Source organism: Silene latifolia, chromosome 10 (assembly GCF_048544455.1).
Source record: "Silene latifolia isolate original U9 population chromosome 10, ASM4854445v1, whole genome shotgun sequence".
Lineage (NCBI taxonomy): Eukaryota > Viridiplantae > Streptophyta > Magnoliopsida > Caryophyllales > Caryophyllaceae > Silene > Silene latifolia.
The window spans coordinates 120,934,920-120,950,799 of record NC_133535.1 but is presented as its reverse complement, the minus strand read 5'-3'; the positions used below and the strand labels follow the sequence as shown (position 1 = coordinate 120,950,799).

At 40.5% G+C, this 15,880-nt stretch overlaps 2 protein-coding genes across 2 annotated transcripts; both read left to right on the top strand.

Moving 5' to 3' along the window:
* Positions 1–1,399: 1,399 nt before the first annotated feature.
* On the top strand, positions 1,400–2,933 carry LOC141609148 (equilibrative nucleotide transporter 7-like). Its single transcript, XM_074428331.1, has 4 exons — positions 1,400–1,521; positions 1,631–1,736; positions 1,828–2,635; positions 2,727–2,933. The coding sequence occupies exons 1-3, from the start codon at positions 1,501–1,503 to the stop codon at positions 1,989–1,991; spliced, it is 291 nt and encodes a 96-aa protein (XP_074284432.1). The 5' UTR covers positions 1,400–1,500; the 3' UTR covers positions 1,992–2,635; positions 2,727–2,933.
* A 7,046-nt stretch (positions 2,934–9,979) lies between these two features.
* LOC141608124 (uncharacterized) lies at positions 9,980–11,457 on the top strand. The gene is made up of 3 exons (XM_074427478.1): positions 9,980–10,208; positions 10,240–10,913; positions 11,383–11,457. The coding sequence occupies exons 1-3, from the start codon at positions 9,980–9,982 to the stop codon at positions 11,455–11,457; spliced, it is 978 nt and encodes a 325-aa protein (XP_074283579.1).
* The last annotated feature ends 4,423 nt before the right edge of the window (positions 11,458–15,880 follow it).

Below are 15,880 nucleotides of genomic sequence, written 5' to 3'. Positions count from 1 at the left end.
GTAAATTTAATCAAATATACTCCAAAACATTACTTTGTTTTTTTACAGGTTTCAAAACATTGCTTTATTATTGACTTTTGTAAAGCAACAATTAAAAAGTTCTTTATCTTTTATTTTGTATTATTAATCTTCTATAAGATGTTAGTTAATTACTGAATTAATTTCATATTTGGAAGTTTACCATGAAAACACCATATAAAGAAAATAGGACTCTCAGTAGAATGGAGGTAATGTTGTCTTTAATGAATTATTCTCTTTGTCTCGATCATTTATTTACGTTTTTTTATTATTATTTGTGACGGGTATTTTGTTTGCCTAATTATTTTGATTTTATTTTGGTATTTCAGGGAAAACGAACTGCAATTATTTTGTGTTGGTTGCTTGGAATGGGTTCACTCATGTCATGTAATATTATTTTGACCATCGAAGATTAGTACTACAAAGTTTTCCCTGTATGTAATTAATTACCTTTCTCTTATCATAATTTGAATTATCTCTTGTTAATTTTAGTTTGATTAGTGGACATATAACGAGTAATCGGTTCATTTCTTATATCTTGACGTATCAATCAGTTGACTCAAATTTTAGCGTGGGTCATATTCAAATGTTTTTCATTTTATAACATTATTGTAAGTTCGTGCACATTTGACCTCCCTAAGTCTACTATAAGCGGGTCCAATTGAGACATTGGTTAACGTCATTATTAATAGGATTTTAAAAATAATTGAATATATATTAATATTCATTAAGCATATGTTTTGGTTAGTGAAGATATATCGAAAAATTGTTGCACGTTTGTTATATCTGGAAGTACCAATCAGTCAACACAATTTTTATCGTGGGTCATATTCAGACGATTTTCATCTTATAACATAATTGTAAGATCGTCTACATTTGACCTCATAGGACTACTATAATGGTACCAATTGATACATTGGTTTAATGTCATTATCAATAACATTTTGGTTGCTTTATGTCGAATATAGGTTTTCATTGGTCTTGTTTAAGACCGTCTTAACTTAATCAGGTGTAAGAGCCATCTTAAGTTAAGACGGACTTAAACAAGGATTGGTGAGGATATTTCCATTGGTCTAATTTCTTGTTTTATGATGAAGGATTATCATCCCTCAGGAGTGTTAACTCTTGTACATCTACCATTTGCTATGAGATGTATATCAATGTTGCCCTACTATGATGCGCGAGTTAATACTAGAAAGCAAAACATCTTTGGGTACACGGTCTTCGCCATTAGCACTCTTGTTTGTATAGTGGTAAGTCATCTTTGAATTTATCTCTTTGATTATAATCCCTTTTAATATTTTCTTCATATCAATTGGACTGTAATAACTTACTCTTAGAACTTATTGATGAAGACAGTTAGATCTAACGACATCAGGAAAAGGCCGTGTTGGTCCTTATATAGGTATATGTCTCCCAGTTGGTGCTTTTGGAGTTGCTGATGCACATGTCCAAGGTGTACTTGTCTGTGACTTGTCCTTCATGTTGCCGGAGTTTATGCAAGTACGTATACTTATGATCGTCTCACTTATGTTTTTTGTGTGTGGTTAATGGGTTATTCTCACCTGTTTGTGTAAGGTTATATATAATCGTTTTAAATATTTGTATTCAGTCATTCTTTGTTGGTTGGGCTGCATCCGGTGCATTAATTTCCGGCTTCAGACTAATCACAAAGTCGGCATATGACAAGTCTCCCAATAGTTTACGCAAGGGCGCTAGTAAGTTTCCGTAATGTCATATTCCTGCAAAAAAATATGTATGTCCTGTTTATCGACTCTGAAATTAATTCTTCACGCCCTGTATTTGCAGTTTTGTTTTTCCCTATTGCGACAGCAATTGAGTTCCTATACGTCTTTCTTTACGATCTATGTTTTCTCAAATTGCCGATTGTCAAGTACTTCCGTGCAAAGTCAGCTCCTGAAGGGCCTAAACTGTCACCACTGATTTTGTTGTTGTCGATATCCACAAGATAAGTCACACTGAAATCTATTATCAAAGTGTCAAGACATTTGCGAGCGACATGCAACCAATGTGAAGTGTTGAATAATAAAGGTGCTTGAATCTATGCAGATTGATGCTACTGCGAAAATCGAAGACCGTTTGTCTATTAAACAAATATTCTTCAAAAAGCGGGATTACTTCTCGAAACTGTTTCTAATGTATGTGTTGACATTGTCAATTTTTCCGAGTTTTCTATTAGAAAATACAAGAAAGCATAGCCTAGAAGAATGGTACAGTACATTTATCAGCCTAAAATTTTAATGACAATTCAATTAATCCTAATAATCCGTCGAAATTGAAGAGTTTTGTTATCATTTTTCGTAGATATGCTCTGGTGTTGATTGCCTTGTACAATGTCTTGGACATAATTGGAAGATAAACTCCACTTATCAACATGTTGAGGATGAAATCTCGAAAAGGACTTCTAATTGCAGTTATCGCTCGTTTCGTCTTCGTCCCTGCATTTTATTTCAGTGCCATTACTAAAGCACCCAAAGGATTCAAAGTAAATTACTAGGATTGCCTTGTACAATGTCATGTTGGTTGGATTACTAGGATTGACTAATAGTCATCTTGCAGAGTTTGGGTCATTACTAAAGCACCCAAAGGATTCAAAGTAAATTTTTTTCAAATTTGATTAATTGCCGATTAATTAAATTAGATAAATGAATATTTTGTTATTAACACGGGTATTGTAACTAATGTAGGGTCCGAAAGAGAACGCGGTAGGAAACTCCTTCTCGGCGTAATATTTTCACATGTTTGCCTCAATCGGTTGTGGATCGGATTATAGGTAATAGAAGCTTTTGAGGAATTAAAAAGATAATTCAGGACTTTTGCATATTGAATCATGTTAATTTAAAGCCGATGTTGTACGTACCGTATTATTCTCATTAATATCGTACTGTACTAGAATTTTAGGCCATTAATTACTCTTGATTGAACTAATAGTTACTCTGTATCTAATTGCCTAATATTTTAGATTACGAGTTTTTATAATCAACAAGTTAATAAAGATATTCATGAGTTACTAAGTACTTCTTCCGTCCCGGTCAATTATTGTCCTTTGGTTTTGACACAAAGACCAAGAAAAAGGAGAGCACCAATTACTAAATACTGATAAGTGGATTAAATTGAGTGTGTAGAATTAAATTGTTCATCAAATTCATTTCTTAAAAAGGATAACAATTGACTGAGACACCCAAAAATGGAATATGACAACAAATGACCGGGACGGAGGGAGTTACTCAGTATATGTCGTGAATCCATATAGAAAAATTATTTTTAGGAAATACAGAGTAGATAAAACTACGGTTCTAGCAAATTACTGTAGCCTTTTATATACGGTCACGGTTGTTGGTGGAAAACGGAATCCAAATACACCAGTAAATTAAAAGTCTACGGTTTAGACCAACTAAATTCGTGACCTGACTCAAACATGGTTAAATTTATCAAAGTTTTGTGTATAAAGCAAATAAAACGTATATAAAAGGATAAAAATAATTTGGACTTTAAAAATGTTGGAATAAAATATGTTTATATATATTTTAAAGCATAGTTTTATCATATGATTAATTAATCGGAAATTTCCCATGGTACCTCTTAATTTTGTTAGATTTTCCATGGCACCCCTATTTTTAAGAATCTGCCGTTGGTACCCTTGACGTTCTAATTTTGTCTCCATAATACTCCTTAATGTAATACTGTTAACAAAATGTTAAATTTTGATGACGTGGCAATAATTAGTAAATTAAAAATTAATAATAAATAGATCCTCAGGATTTAAACTGCTGTAATTCTAAACTTGTCTAATAGATCCTCGGGATTTAAACTACCTTTGAACTCAAAGACTCTTTCTATAATTCTAAGCAAGTCTAATTATAATACGCCATAGTTTATAGGACCTATACTCGGTCGAGTAAACCAAGTACTCGACTGAGTAAAGCCCACTCAACCAAGTGAGACCTGTAACCTTGGGAAACATTATGATGTTGAGTCACTCGACCGAGTGGCGGTTCACTCGACCGAGTGAAGCCAGGCACTCGACCGAGTGCCTGTCGCTGTCCAGTTTTTGCACGGGATTGTGGGTGGCCTATCAATTTCTAATCCCTATTTTTCATATTTTCTCTCATATTCTCTCAAAAACCTTATCCTCTTATCACTCTAAAATCTACAAATAATCCCCTCAAGCCTTATTCTAAAGATCTTGCGCATAATTTGAAGATTCACCTTCAAATCTTCATTCCTTTTCATTATTCATACCTTGTAACTAATCTTGTTACTCTCTCCTCTCTATTTTCTTGGTAGTAAGTAAACCCTAGTTTTTTGGTATTTACACTATGGAATTTTAATTAAGGTTTGACTAATTAAGTGGGGTAATTAAGGGTTAATTAGTGATATTAGTTGTTGTAAAATATATTTGTGATAGTATTCCTTAATTAATTATAGGATGTGGCTTCTTAGAGGAGGATTTGTAGTACTACGGTTTTCTTAGTCTGTTACTCAGTCGAGTAATGCGTCGTGTGTTTCGGTCAGGTTACTGTCCAAGAATACTTAGCCGAGTATGGCAATACTTGACCGACTAAGGGATACTCGGCCGAGTATACTCTATACTCGATCGAGTATCCGGTCTGACGGGAATTATTTTCGCGGTTTGATTAGAGACGATTAGAGTTATAAATTATGTTTAACAGTTTCACTTTTACTTTTTACAAAGCCTAAAACACTCAAACGTAAGTTTAATCACCTCTAATCTCTCTGAAGATCATTGATTGTTCGTGGGTCTTTGTTCATTCCTCTCTTGCGTCGATTGTTTAGGTAAGCCACTAGTCATATGAGTTGTGTCTGTTTGTCTTTTTAGGGTTTACCCTAGTTTTGTAATTTGGGGGAAAAGGGATATTTTTCATGATTGTGATTGGATTGTATGATTGTTTTTAGGTGGAGATTTCGTAGAAGAGCCGTTCTAGATTTCTTGTTGACTCGTATTAGATTTGTGCTAAGGTAGGGTTAACCTACTCAGTTGATTGTATAATTGAATTAAGATGCATCGTTGTGATTTAATTAATATGATTAATATTGTTGATTGATTGTTGTTGGTGGATTGGAGTATGGTGTATTGGAGTTGAGATGGTTTGATGATGTTTACGAGGTGTGTCCTCGGCTGAGTGGAGTCACTTGCGGGAGTGGCTTCACACCCTTGATTCGCCCTTTGTGGAACCCGCAACAAGAGAGGATGTGCACATTAATGAACATGGGTTATTGCTCCTGTGATGAGCGGGGCTTAGGTGGGCAAGGCTGCGGTCCCCCACCGGCGGTGAGGATTACCTGTTGCGGCAGTAATCTGGCAGGGCTACACACTTCAGTGTGTGCTCAGTTATGAGATGTGATTGGGCGTTAGAGATTGGTTGTGGAACAACTGTTTTATCTTTGTTGCATTTAATTTGGCTTGCTTTAATTATGCAGTGAACCGACCCTGTTGTTATTTTGTAAAACTGTGGCGATCCATTCGGGGATGGTGAGCAGATTGTGACAGGTTATGGTTGTCTTTAGCTACGGGGACGAGATGGGATGTCATCACTTCGAGTCTAGCTTTCGCTGTTACGAGTTTAGCTATTTAGATTTCAGTTGTTTTGAGTATTAGTAAACATTTCTTTTGGTTTGGTTTTGGAACAATGTAATTGTTAACTTTATATACTTTAATAAATGTTTTGGGATGGTTACTTTTGATCTACTAGCCTCGGGAAACCAAGATGGTAACAGTCTCTCATGCTAAGGTGGTCCAGGTAAGGCACCTTCGTATATGGAGGGGGGGGGGGGGGGTGTTACAAAGTGGTATCAGAGCCGACGATTCTGGAACCTAAAACCCATGAACCTAATGAACATATGGAGTATAAATAAAATGAACCCGGGAAGAGTTGTTTGGAGCTACCGCAATGACTTGGGAGACCTCCCGAAGTCGCATTGAGGCCCTTACAACTTTGAGCTGGTCGCGACGGGGTGTCAAGGGGTCATTATCTGTTGTATGCCTTGAAGTATATATTGGATGAAGTATATTTTTGGGTTGAATGGAAGTGATTGGAGTATATGTAATGTGATGTGGGGTATGTTTATATGATCATGATGATGTTTAGGTTGTTTTGTTAAGGAAAATTGATTTGTATGAAGACCGATTATGGAAGGGCTGTCTTACACCTGTCATAAGTCAAGTTCTAGAAATGATATTGTCGTGATTAAAATTTGAGGTGATAGCTTGTCTTCTTATGATTCTAACGATAGGTCACATGCCCAAAATGACCAAGTAACGAGTGAGATATAACTGTTTTACGAAAACTGGATGTTGCTGAGAACTGTGCCGGAAGTCGGCCGAGTAGGGCTACTCGGCCAAGTAACTTTCATATTCGGCCGAGTAACCCATATTTGGCTAAGTAATCTTTCTGTGATAATTACTCGATCGAGAACCCGACCGAGTAGTCTCATTACTCGATCGAGTGTCATGGACTCGGCCGAGTACCTCATGTACTCGACCGAGTACCTCTTTGGGCGGTTGTTTTGAGTCGGCGGCTACGTTCTTACATATGTTTTGAGTCGTAGGTTATGTGCACACGTATGTTTTGGGTCTTACAGTATTCTTTTACATATGTGACGGTCTTGATACGTAAGTTACTAGATGCTATGATGTGGAGAATGCCGGCTTAGGAGGGATATGTGTTGGGTAGGGAGGACATAAGTTATATGTGGTTGTGAGGGATAGTGGAAAAGGAAAGAGAAGATTGATGAGCTTGTCGAGGCAGGGAGCATGTTTTGTGAGATGTGGTGAGTGATATAGTCGCGTGTTGAGTAATATAAAATTAAGTGTATATGGGCAAGGGTGATGTAAGTGTAAAGAAACGTGAGAATGCAAAGATTGAGATGAGGGATGCGAATAGTGGCAAATTGGGAAGTGTAAGGATTTATGGAGGGAGACGGTTAGGATTGTGTTGGTTAAGGATATATGTGAGGGAAGGTCGTTATAGAGGAATGGAAACGAATGGTGTATAGTGTGATCGAGTTATGCCGCGATATGTAGATATTGGCCGAGTTTGGGAATTTGGATTATCAAGAGGTGAGCCTGGTGGGTAATTCTTTGGGTAATTAACGGTATGAGGTGAATTTTTTGTTTTCTAGGAACGCGAAAGGGAGATACAACTAATTGAAGAGTAACCGTTAGATGTGTGGACTTGATGGTGACAAGTGTGAGTGAGTAGTATGATGGGAGAGGATCAATGATAAGAAAGAATGAGAAGATATTGATGTGAATTAATGGATTTTGAGTTGTGGAGCAGTAGAAAGGTAACCGGATTACTAAAGAGTTAGGTAGAAGAAGGGAAGGAGATGAATTATTAATTGGTTTTTTTTTTTTAAAAAAAAGGGAAAGATAGATGGAAGTAAGCTAGGAGAACGTTGACCAAAGTTATGGAACATGAAAGTAAGGAATCATGGAAATATATGATAGAATTATGAGAGGGTGTGAGTTAATGGATATATAGGAGTTCAAGACGACATGTTAGCCATGAGTTTTGAGGTATTAAGGGAGTAAGAAGCTGGTAGAGCGTTTGCACGATATGAGATTTTGGTGGAGAGTTAAGTGATGATACAATTAAGGAAAGAATTGGAAAGAATTTTGAGGTAATTTTGTTGATGGATTTGATGTTCGTTATTTGGGGATGATAACCAAAGAGAGGAAATGAATTGTTATATTTAGAAGTGATAGTAAGAGAGTAGTTGCATGAAAGATAGTGGTGTCTGTTAGGGATAAAAAATACCTTTTCATCATTTATGACGTGGCAATGAATTATTGGAAGATGGGAAGAAAAGAGGATTGATGACATGGCGCAAAGAGGACCGTGGGATTGAAAAGCACACAAACACAAAGTTGATAAGTTGAAAACACACGTGCAAAATAGGGCCACCAACCAAGTCAATCAACAAACTCCCTATTCTCAGGGATTGACCAAGGAGATAGGAGCAGAAATAGGCTGAAGATTTCTGACTCTGAGTCTGATCTGGGCTACTATATAACGCAAGAGAAGAGCAACACTCAAGGCATTCGAATATTATCTCAAGCAACACATCACTCCTTAAAATCCCGTCTACACTTTGCAATAGTTCTCTAGCAAAATAATTGTATTTCCTTACTTGAGTATTTGATCTCGATTATAGTGCAAAGTTGGTGGGATTCCGACTCCCCCCGCGGTTGTTCCCACACCGGGTTTTCCGCGTCATCAAAAATCCTTCGTGTTATTCTTTTATCCGTTTTTATTTCGTTCGTTGTCATCCTCACAAATCGAATATTACTCGGCCGTAGATTAATCACTATCACTCACATAATTAATTCATTACCGATAAATTTTTACCAAAACAGTTTGGCGCCCACCGTGGGGCATAATGATCATTTTCTATAGCCAAATCTCACAAAACCGAACCACCCGTCACAATGTCTGGAACCAGCCAGAATCCTTCCAGCAGCCAGAGCATGTCAGCCCTATCTTCTGAAGCAGGGCTTACCTCTGCATCCGCAGGATTAGTCAGTGCACCTCCAGCGTCCAGCCAGACGATCCCCGTCAGTATGTCAACCAGAGCCATGCCCCAGCCTCAGAAGCCACCACAGATACCAAAGGTAGCAGGTGCATCCAGTCAGTCCAAATCCAGTAGGGAAAGCAGCCCCAGCAGAGGTGAAGCTGTATCCAGAAGCCAGACCCAGGAAGGCTCAGGCGCAGAAGTTCTCCGAAGCAGAGGATCTCCAGCGCTTGATCTGATGCAGGTTATGATTCAGGGGATGGACACTCTGCGTCGGGCCGTTGAAGATCTAAGGAAGGACAACCAGAACTTGATTGCTCAGATCGTGACAGCAGTCCAGCCCAAACCAGCATTAGCACCAGAGGCTCCGACCAGAACCAGTGGTGGAGGATCGGGTCGATCAATTCAATCAGAACTAGTCACCAGACTGGACCTTACAGGAGTAGCACCCAGCGAACCAATTGAGCCCAGAGGATTGGGATGCCTATCATTTGATAATCCACCCAGTTTGTAGCAGACAATAGGTAACTCTTTGTTTAGCACCCCATCAGGATCTGACCTTCCACCCTTTTCAGGTACCCCCGGACACCAGACATCAGGATGGCAATCTGGACCTATCATCAATGCAGCAATTCCATCCTGCAACCAGTACACCAGTGGAGCTTGGATCGGAGGATTACAGCAGACACCAGGATGGCAGCCTGGATCCATAATCAGTGCAACACCAGTAACCAGTCATCCAGCACCAGACCAATTTTCTGGAGCGCCTTGTCTAGGAGGTACACCGGCTGGTTCTTTCCCGCCTGTTTCTAACCCTCTTGTAGGAGCAGGTAATTCGCGGGAGCAGCAATACCAGGAGCTAAGGGAGCTGATGTATAGGATACCAAGCGTAGCCCGTCCATTGGAGAAAGCAGCCAGAGACAGCTATGCAGACTCACCTTTCGTGGATGACATAGCCCTAATCGGTGTCCCTAAAGGATGTGTGCCTCCAGCCATGACGCTCTATGACAGAACGACATACCCACTTGACCATATCAACTACTACAAGCAGAAAATGATGGTGATAACCGCAACTGGATCTCTAAAGGAAGCTTGTATGTGCAAGGGATTCAGATCAACCCTGTCAGGAGCAGCCCTGCAGTGGTTCGTCGGCCTGCCGAACAAGAGCATATCCAGCTTCGCCGACCTAGTCAATGCCTTCAACCAGCAGTTCGCCATCAGCTGAAAGCCGGAGAAGCAGACCAGTGACCTCTACCGGATAGTGCAAGGGTTCGAGGAGTCCACCCGCGATTACTTGAATAGGTTCAACAAGGAGAAGGTGGCTATCCCAAGATGTGATATAGCAACCGCTATATAAGTCTTCCGCCGAGGACTGCACCAGGATTCATATCTTTACAAGGATCTGATGAAGCACCCTTGCACCACCTTTGAGGAAGTACAAACAAAGGCAATTGCTGTCATGAGATTGAAGGAAGACTCTGCACCAATCAGAGGCATCTATGATTCAGACCCAGTATCCAGAAAAGCTCTAGTCGAAAAGAGGAGTGAAAGGCCCAAACCCTACAGCAGAAGCGTGAATAGAGTTTCTGGAAATTCTGAAGGAAAGAGCGAAGCAGATATGCCTCCGAAAGTAAGTGAGTATGGTTTTACTACCAATTCTTGCAGGACTATTCAAAGCCTTGAAGGAGCTGGGACGCAGAGTCAGATGGCCAAAACTTCCAGAAGGAAACCCCAGCAGCAGAAAAGACACGGGCAAGAAGTGCGAGTTCCATGGCAGCAACACCCATGATACCGATGAATGCCATTCCCTCAGAAAGGAAGTCAAGTTCCATTATAATCAAGGAAACCTGGATCACCTCCTACCCAGAAACACCACCAGAGTGAACTCAGCAGATCAGGTTCTGCCATCTCCTCCTCCTCAATGCACTAGAACTGTGAATGTTATTACAGGTGGATCAGAGCTGTGTGGGCTGACATATTCAGCAGCAAAGAGGCACCCGACCAGAACTATGGGAGACGGACCAGAAAGCTCCTGCAGGATCAACTTCCAAAATCTGCCATCCGTCACCTTTGACGAAACAGATGTAGGGTCCGCTCCAGAACAACACCACGATGCTTTAATCATCACGCTTCCTATAGGAAATTGCGAGGTGAGAAAGATATTGGTGGACACCGGAAGCTCCGTCAACTTGATCATGCTAGAGACACTCAAAAGCATGGGATTCACTGAGAAGGACCTAGCAAAAAAGGCGGTTCCCTTGGTTGGTTTCAGTGGCGAAACAAAGCACTCCTTAGGAGAAATCGTCATCCCGACCTATGCCGGAGGAGTAAACAGACAGGTAAGATATCTGGTTATTGACGGACCCTCTACTTACAATGTGATCCTTGGCAGGCCCTGGATCCACGAGATGAAAGTAATTCCCTCAACATACCACCAGTGTCTGAAGTTTCCAACGCCTTGGGGTGCAAGAGATACGTGGGGACCGGGAAGAAGCTAAGGATTGCTATAAAGTGGCTCTGAAGTCAACAACCAGCCCGCCTGCATAGCAATTATAGAGTCAGTGCATCCAGGACGAATACATTGAGCCCCAGCAGGCAGAACTAGACGAAGTCAACCTGGACGCGCTGCACCCAGAACGAACTATGCTCATTGGATCTGAATGTACAGGTAACATCCGTGATGAACTCGTTCGGTTGTTGAGAACTAACATGGATTGCTTTGCTTGGTCACATGATGATATGATAGGGATAGACCCAAGTGTGATAACTCACAAGCTAAGTGTGGATCCAAGCTATAAACCTGTGCAGCAGAAAAGAAGAAAGTTTGCTTCTGAAAGGAACCAGGTCATAAATCAAGAAGTAGATAACCTGCTTGCTGATTAGAGAGAGAAGGCGATTAGAGAGAGAAGACGATTTTTCTTCGTGATCTGCAATGGCGAAACGCAGGAAAACCGCTAATAATAACAAACAATCATCTAAAAATAATACTTCATCATCTATTAATAATCACAAAACTACTAGTACTACACTACATAGTAAAGAATTGAGGGAGATTGCTGCTGAGGTCTGTCTGAGTGAGAGTTCGAAGGCGGATGAGCTTCGGGCTTTCAATCTGAATAAGGAATTATTGCCGATTTCTGAGAATTCAACAGCTGAAGAGGAAGGTTGGACTGAGGTCACCAGGAAGGGGAGTTCGTCTGCTTCGATTAATTCTGGTAAGCCTATTCTCAAAATTGATCTTGCGGATGTTCAACCTGAGCTGGATTTTTGGTCCTCCTCGGTCTTTTGCTATGTTCTTGGTGCGAATCCACTGGGTTCGGTTGTGAATGGTTTTGTTCGTAGATTGTGGAAGAATTTGTCGATTGATAAGGTATCTTTCCTTGCTAATGGTTTATGCTTGGTTCGTTTCCTTAAGCCTGAAGATACGGTTACTGCTCTTCAATCTGGTCCTCTATTCCTTGATAGTAAACCTTTTATTGTCAAGGATTGGAAGCCTGATTCTAAGTTGTGTAAGGAGAAACCTGATGCTGTTGCTATTTGGGTTCGTTTTCATGATTTGGATTTTAAGTATTGGGGAGCTGCGTTACCTAAAATTACAGGGCTGGTAGGGAAGCCTATCAAGTGTGATACAACAACAAAGGAGAAGGAATTTTTAGGATATGCACGGTTTCTTGTAGAGGTTAAGGTTGGTTTACCATTGCTTGACACTGTTGAGTTTCTAGATGAGAATGGAGTTTTGCAGAAACAACAGGTGTTTTATGAGTGGAAACCCTTGGTCTGTACTCGATGCCATGGCATAGGTCATGATGAGGACATGTGTAGGAAGGCTGGTGGGGCCAAGAAACCTGCTGTTGTTAAGAAGGTCTGGGTTCCTAAAGTCGTGCCTAAGCCCAAGGTTGCTGAGATTCATCACCAGAAACATGACAGTGTGGAGGGGCCACTTCCTACTTTTGATCCTGCAACAGTGGTGACTACAATGCCATACCAGGGAACTGTCCTCAATTCTATCACTCCTGCTAGAATGTTACCTCATAGAAGGGAAGGGGTTCAGAGTGGACCTACCTTTTTGGAGGCAGTAAACAATTCCTTGAGGAGGAATATTCTGAATAGCCTGGGGAAGGGGAGATTTGCCATCAACATTAATCATGGATAGGATAGGTTTTTGGAATGTTAGAGGACTCAATAAATGGAATAAGCAAGGTGATGTTAGACGTTTCTTGCATATGAATAATATAGGGTTTTTTGGCCTTATAGAAACAAGGGTCAAAACCATTAATGTTAATAAAGTTCAGCAAGGGTTAGGCTCTCACTGGCAGTTCTTGAATAACAATGACATTTTGGATAGAGGTAGAATCTGGGTATTGTGGGATGCCTCTCAGTTTTCTGTGCTTGAACTTGGCAAGGAGATTCAGGTTGTGCATTTGAGAGTGACTCACCTGAGCTCTGGATTCAGCTGGGTTCACTCCTTGGTTTATGGCTGTAACAAAGATAGTGAAAGGGTTTATCTCTGGAACTCTCTGAAGCAGCTAAAGCAGAGTTTAGTGGATCCTTGGTTAATAATGGGTGACTTCAATAATGTTCTTCACTCTGATGAACGAATTGGATCTCCTATAACCCAGGCTGAGGTTCAGGGTTTCCAGGATTGTGTTGATGAATGTGGGCTTTATGATGTTGTGACTTCAGGTGCTTTTTTTACCTGGAATAACAAACAGGAAGGTGTGGCTAGGGTGTTTAGTCGTATTGACCGAGTTATGGTTAATGATCTGTGGATCCTTCAGGGCCCTTCTGGGACTGTTACTTTTCTTCCTAAGGGATTATATGATCATAGTCCCTGTCTTATGGAGTTATGGCATTCTTATCCCAGGCAGAAATCTCGTTTTATGTACTTCAATATGTGGGGCAAAGATGATCAGTTTCTGAGTATTGTCCAGCAGGTTTGGGGTACATCAGTATCTGGGTGTTTGAGTTATCAGGTTGCAAGGAAGTTGAAGCTTCTGAAAGGTCCTCTTAAGAAATTGAATAGAGAAGGTTATGGGGACATTGTTACCTCTGCTCAGGTGGTTAAATTGTTTTTGGAGGATATCCATGGGAGACTTCACCAGGACCCCACAAACATTATGCTCATGGTAGAGGAGAGGATTGCTTCTAAATCTTACCAGGATTTGGAAGCTGCCAAGACCTCATATCTAGCTCAGAAAGCAAAAGCTCTATGGCTAAATAATGCAGATGAAAACACGCACTACTTTCATAGTACCATTAAAGCTAGGAGAGCTATGAATAAAGTGCTTAGTATCCAGGATGTTAATGGTCAGATATGTGGAGAAGCTGATACCATTGAACATGCTTTTTTGGATTATTATGAGAAGCTCTTGGGTACTTCTGAAGATGTGGTTAATGTTTGTGCTGGAGTAGTTAGGCAAGGCAAACTGGTTACCCCTGATCAGGCTGCTGCTATGTGTCTACCTATTACCAAGGAGGAGATCAAGGTTGCTTTGTTGTCCATTCCCAGTGACAAAGCTCCTGGCCCTGATGGGTACTCGTCTGGTTTCTTCAAGGATGCTTTTAATGTTGTTGGTGATGAGGTGTGTGGTGCAGTTCAGGAGTTTTTCAGGACTGGTAAGCTGTTAAAACAGTTTAGTGCCACCATCCTTACATTGATTCCTAAAAAAGATTGTCCTACCTCTGTGACTGATTACAGACCAATTGCTTGCTGCAATGTGATCTACAAGTGTATTACTAAGATCATTTGTAATAGAATTGCTAGCACCCTTGCTGAGCTTGTGAGTCTTAATCAGAGTGCTTTCCTTCAAGGGAGGGATATCATTGATAATATCATGATCTGTCAAGACCTAGTGAGACTTTATAACATGAAGATTTGTTCTCCTAGGGTCCTGATGAAAGTTGACCTCAGGAAAGCATATGATTCCATTGAATGGCAGTTTGTTGAAGGGATGTTGTCTGCTTTGGAGTTTCCTAGGACTATGATCAATTGGATCATGCAATGGCTCACTTCTCCTTATTATTCTCTAGCTCTTAATGGAAATCAATTTGGCTTTTTCAAAGGAAGGAGGGGGCTCAGACAAGGAGATCCTATGTCTCCTCTCTTATTTACCATCTGTCTTGAGTATTTCACCAGGATTCTCAGTGTGGTTACTCAAAGACCAGACTTTAGGTTTCATCCTACGTGCAGGAAGTTGGGGTTGAGTCACCTGGCCTTTGCAGATGATCTGCTCCTGTTTTGCAGAGGAGACCTTGCTTCTGTGAGAGTACTCATGAGAGCTTTCCTTTCTTTTTCTGAGGCTTCTGGCCTTCGTATGAATCAAGACAAGTCTGAGATGTATCTTCATGGTATCACACCTCTGGCTACTGAAGCAATTCTGCAACTATCTGGTTTTAAGATTGGCCAATTTCCCTTTAGATATCTTGGCATTCCAATCTCTTACAAGAGGCTCACTAATGCTGAATGTAGTCTTTTGGTGGAAAAAATTGTGGCAAGGATAAGAAGTTGGGGGGCAAAAAAATTGAGCTATGCTGGAAGACTAGTTTTGGTAAGGGCAGTTCTGTCTCAACTTCACAGTTACTGGTCCAGGATCTTTCTCATACCTAAGGGTGTTCTGAGTAGAGTGGATGCAGTTTGCAGAAACTACTTATGGTCTAGCACTGATGATTTTCATAAGGTACCAGGAATTGCTTGGGATACCTGCTGCTTGCCTTGTGATAAGGGTGGACTTGGTATTAAACATAGTCTTCTCTAGAACCTGGCAGTGTTGGGCAAGTATACTTGGTGGATTTCTCAGAAGAAGGACACCTTATGGGTGAAATGGGTGCATCATCTCTATATAAAACAAACTAACTGGTGGGATTACAAGGCTACTACTAACTCTAGTTGGACTTGGCGACAAGTTTATAGAGTTAAAGAGATTTTACAGTCTGGATTTCTCCTTAATGGTTGGTTATCTAAGGATTATGTCTTGGGCGAGGTTTATGACTGGCTGCTCAGGGCTCATGTGCAGGTCAGTTGGATGCCCTATGTATGGAATAGGCTTTGTTTACCAAAAGTCTGCTTCATTAATTGGGTCTATGTGCATCAAAAATTGTTGACTAAGGATAGACTCCTGCGGTTTGGGATCATTAGTGATGGGGTTTGTGATCTGTGTGGTGTCCAATAGGAGACTCAACAGCATCTTTTTTTTTTACTGTGCTTACAGTCAGAAATTCTTGCAGGAACTTCAGCAATGGCTAGGATATGCATGTCAGAGAGAGCTTGTTAATTGGCTCATTAACTGGAGATGCAGGTCCTTGCTAC

What these genes read in the sequence shown, in the direction of transcription:
- LOC141609148 (XM_074428331.1), top strand. Translation starts at nt 1,501, where the DNA reads ATGTTGCCGGAGTTTATGCAA. An exon ending in TGTTGCCGGAGTTTATGCAA is followed by an intron (nt 1,522 to 1,630) that starts GTACGTATACTT and finishes ATTTGTATTCAG; the next exon opens with TCATTCTTTGTTGGTTGGGC. An exon ending in TAGTTTACGCAAGGGCGCTA is followed by an intron (nt 1,737 to 1,827) that starts GTAAGTTTCCGT and finishes CTGTATTTGCAG; the next exon opens with TTTTGTTTTTCCCTATTGCG.
- LOC141608124 (XM_074427478.1), top strand. Translation starts at nt 9,980, where the DNA reads ATGAAGCACCCTTGCACCACCTTTGAGGAAGTACAAACAAAGGCAATT. An exon ending in AGATATGCCTCCGAAAGTAA is followed by an intron (nt 10,209 to 10,239) that starts GTGAGTATGGTT and finishes CAATTCTTGCAG; the next exon opens with GACTATTCAAAGCCTTGAAG. An exon ending in CCGGAGGAGTAAACAGACAG is followed by an intron (nt 10,914 to 11,382) that starts GTAAGATATCTG and finishes AAACCTGTGCAG; the next exon opens with CAGAAAAGAAGAAAGTTTGC.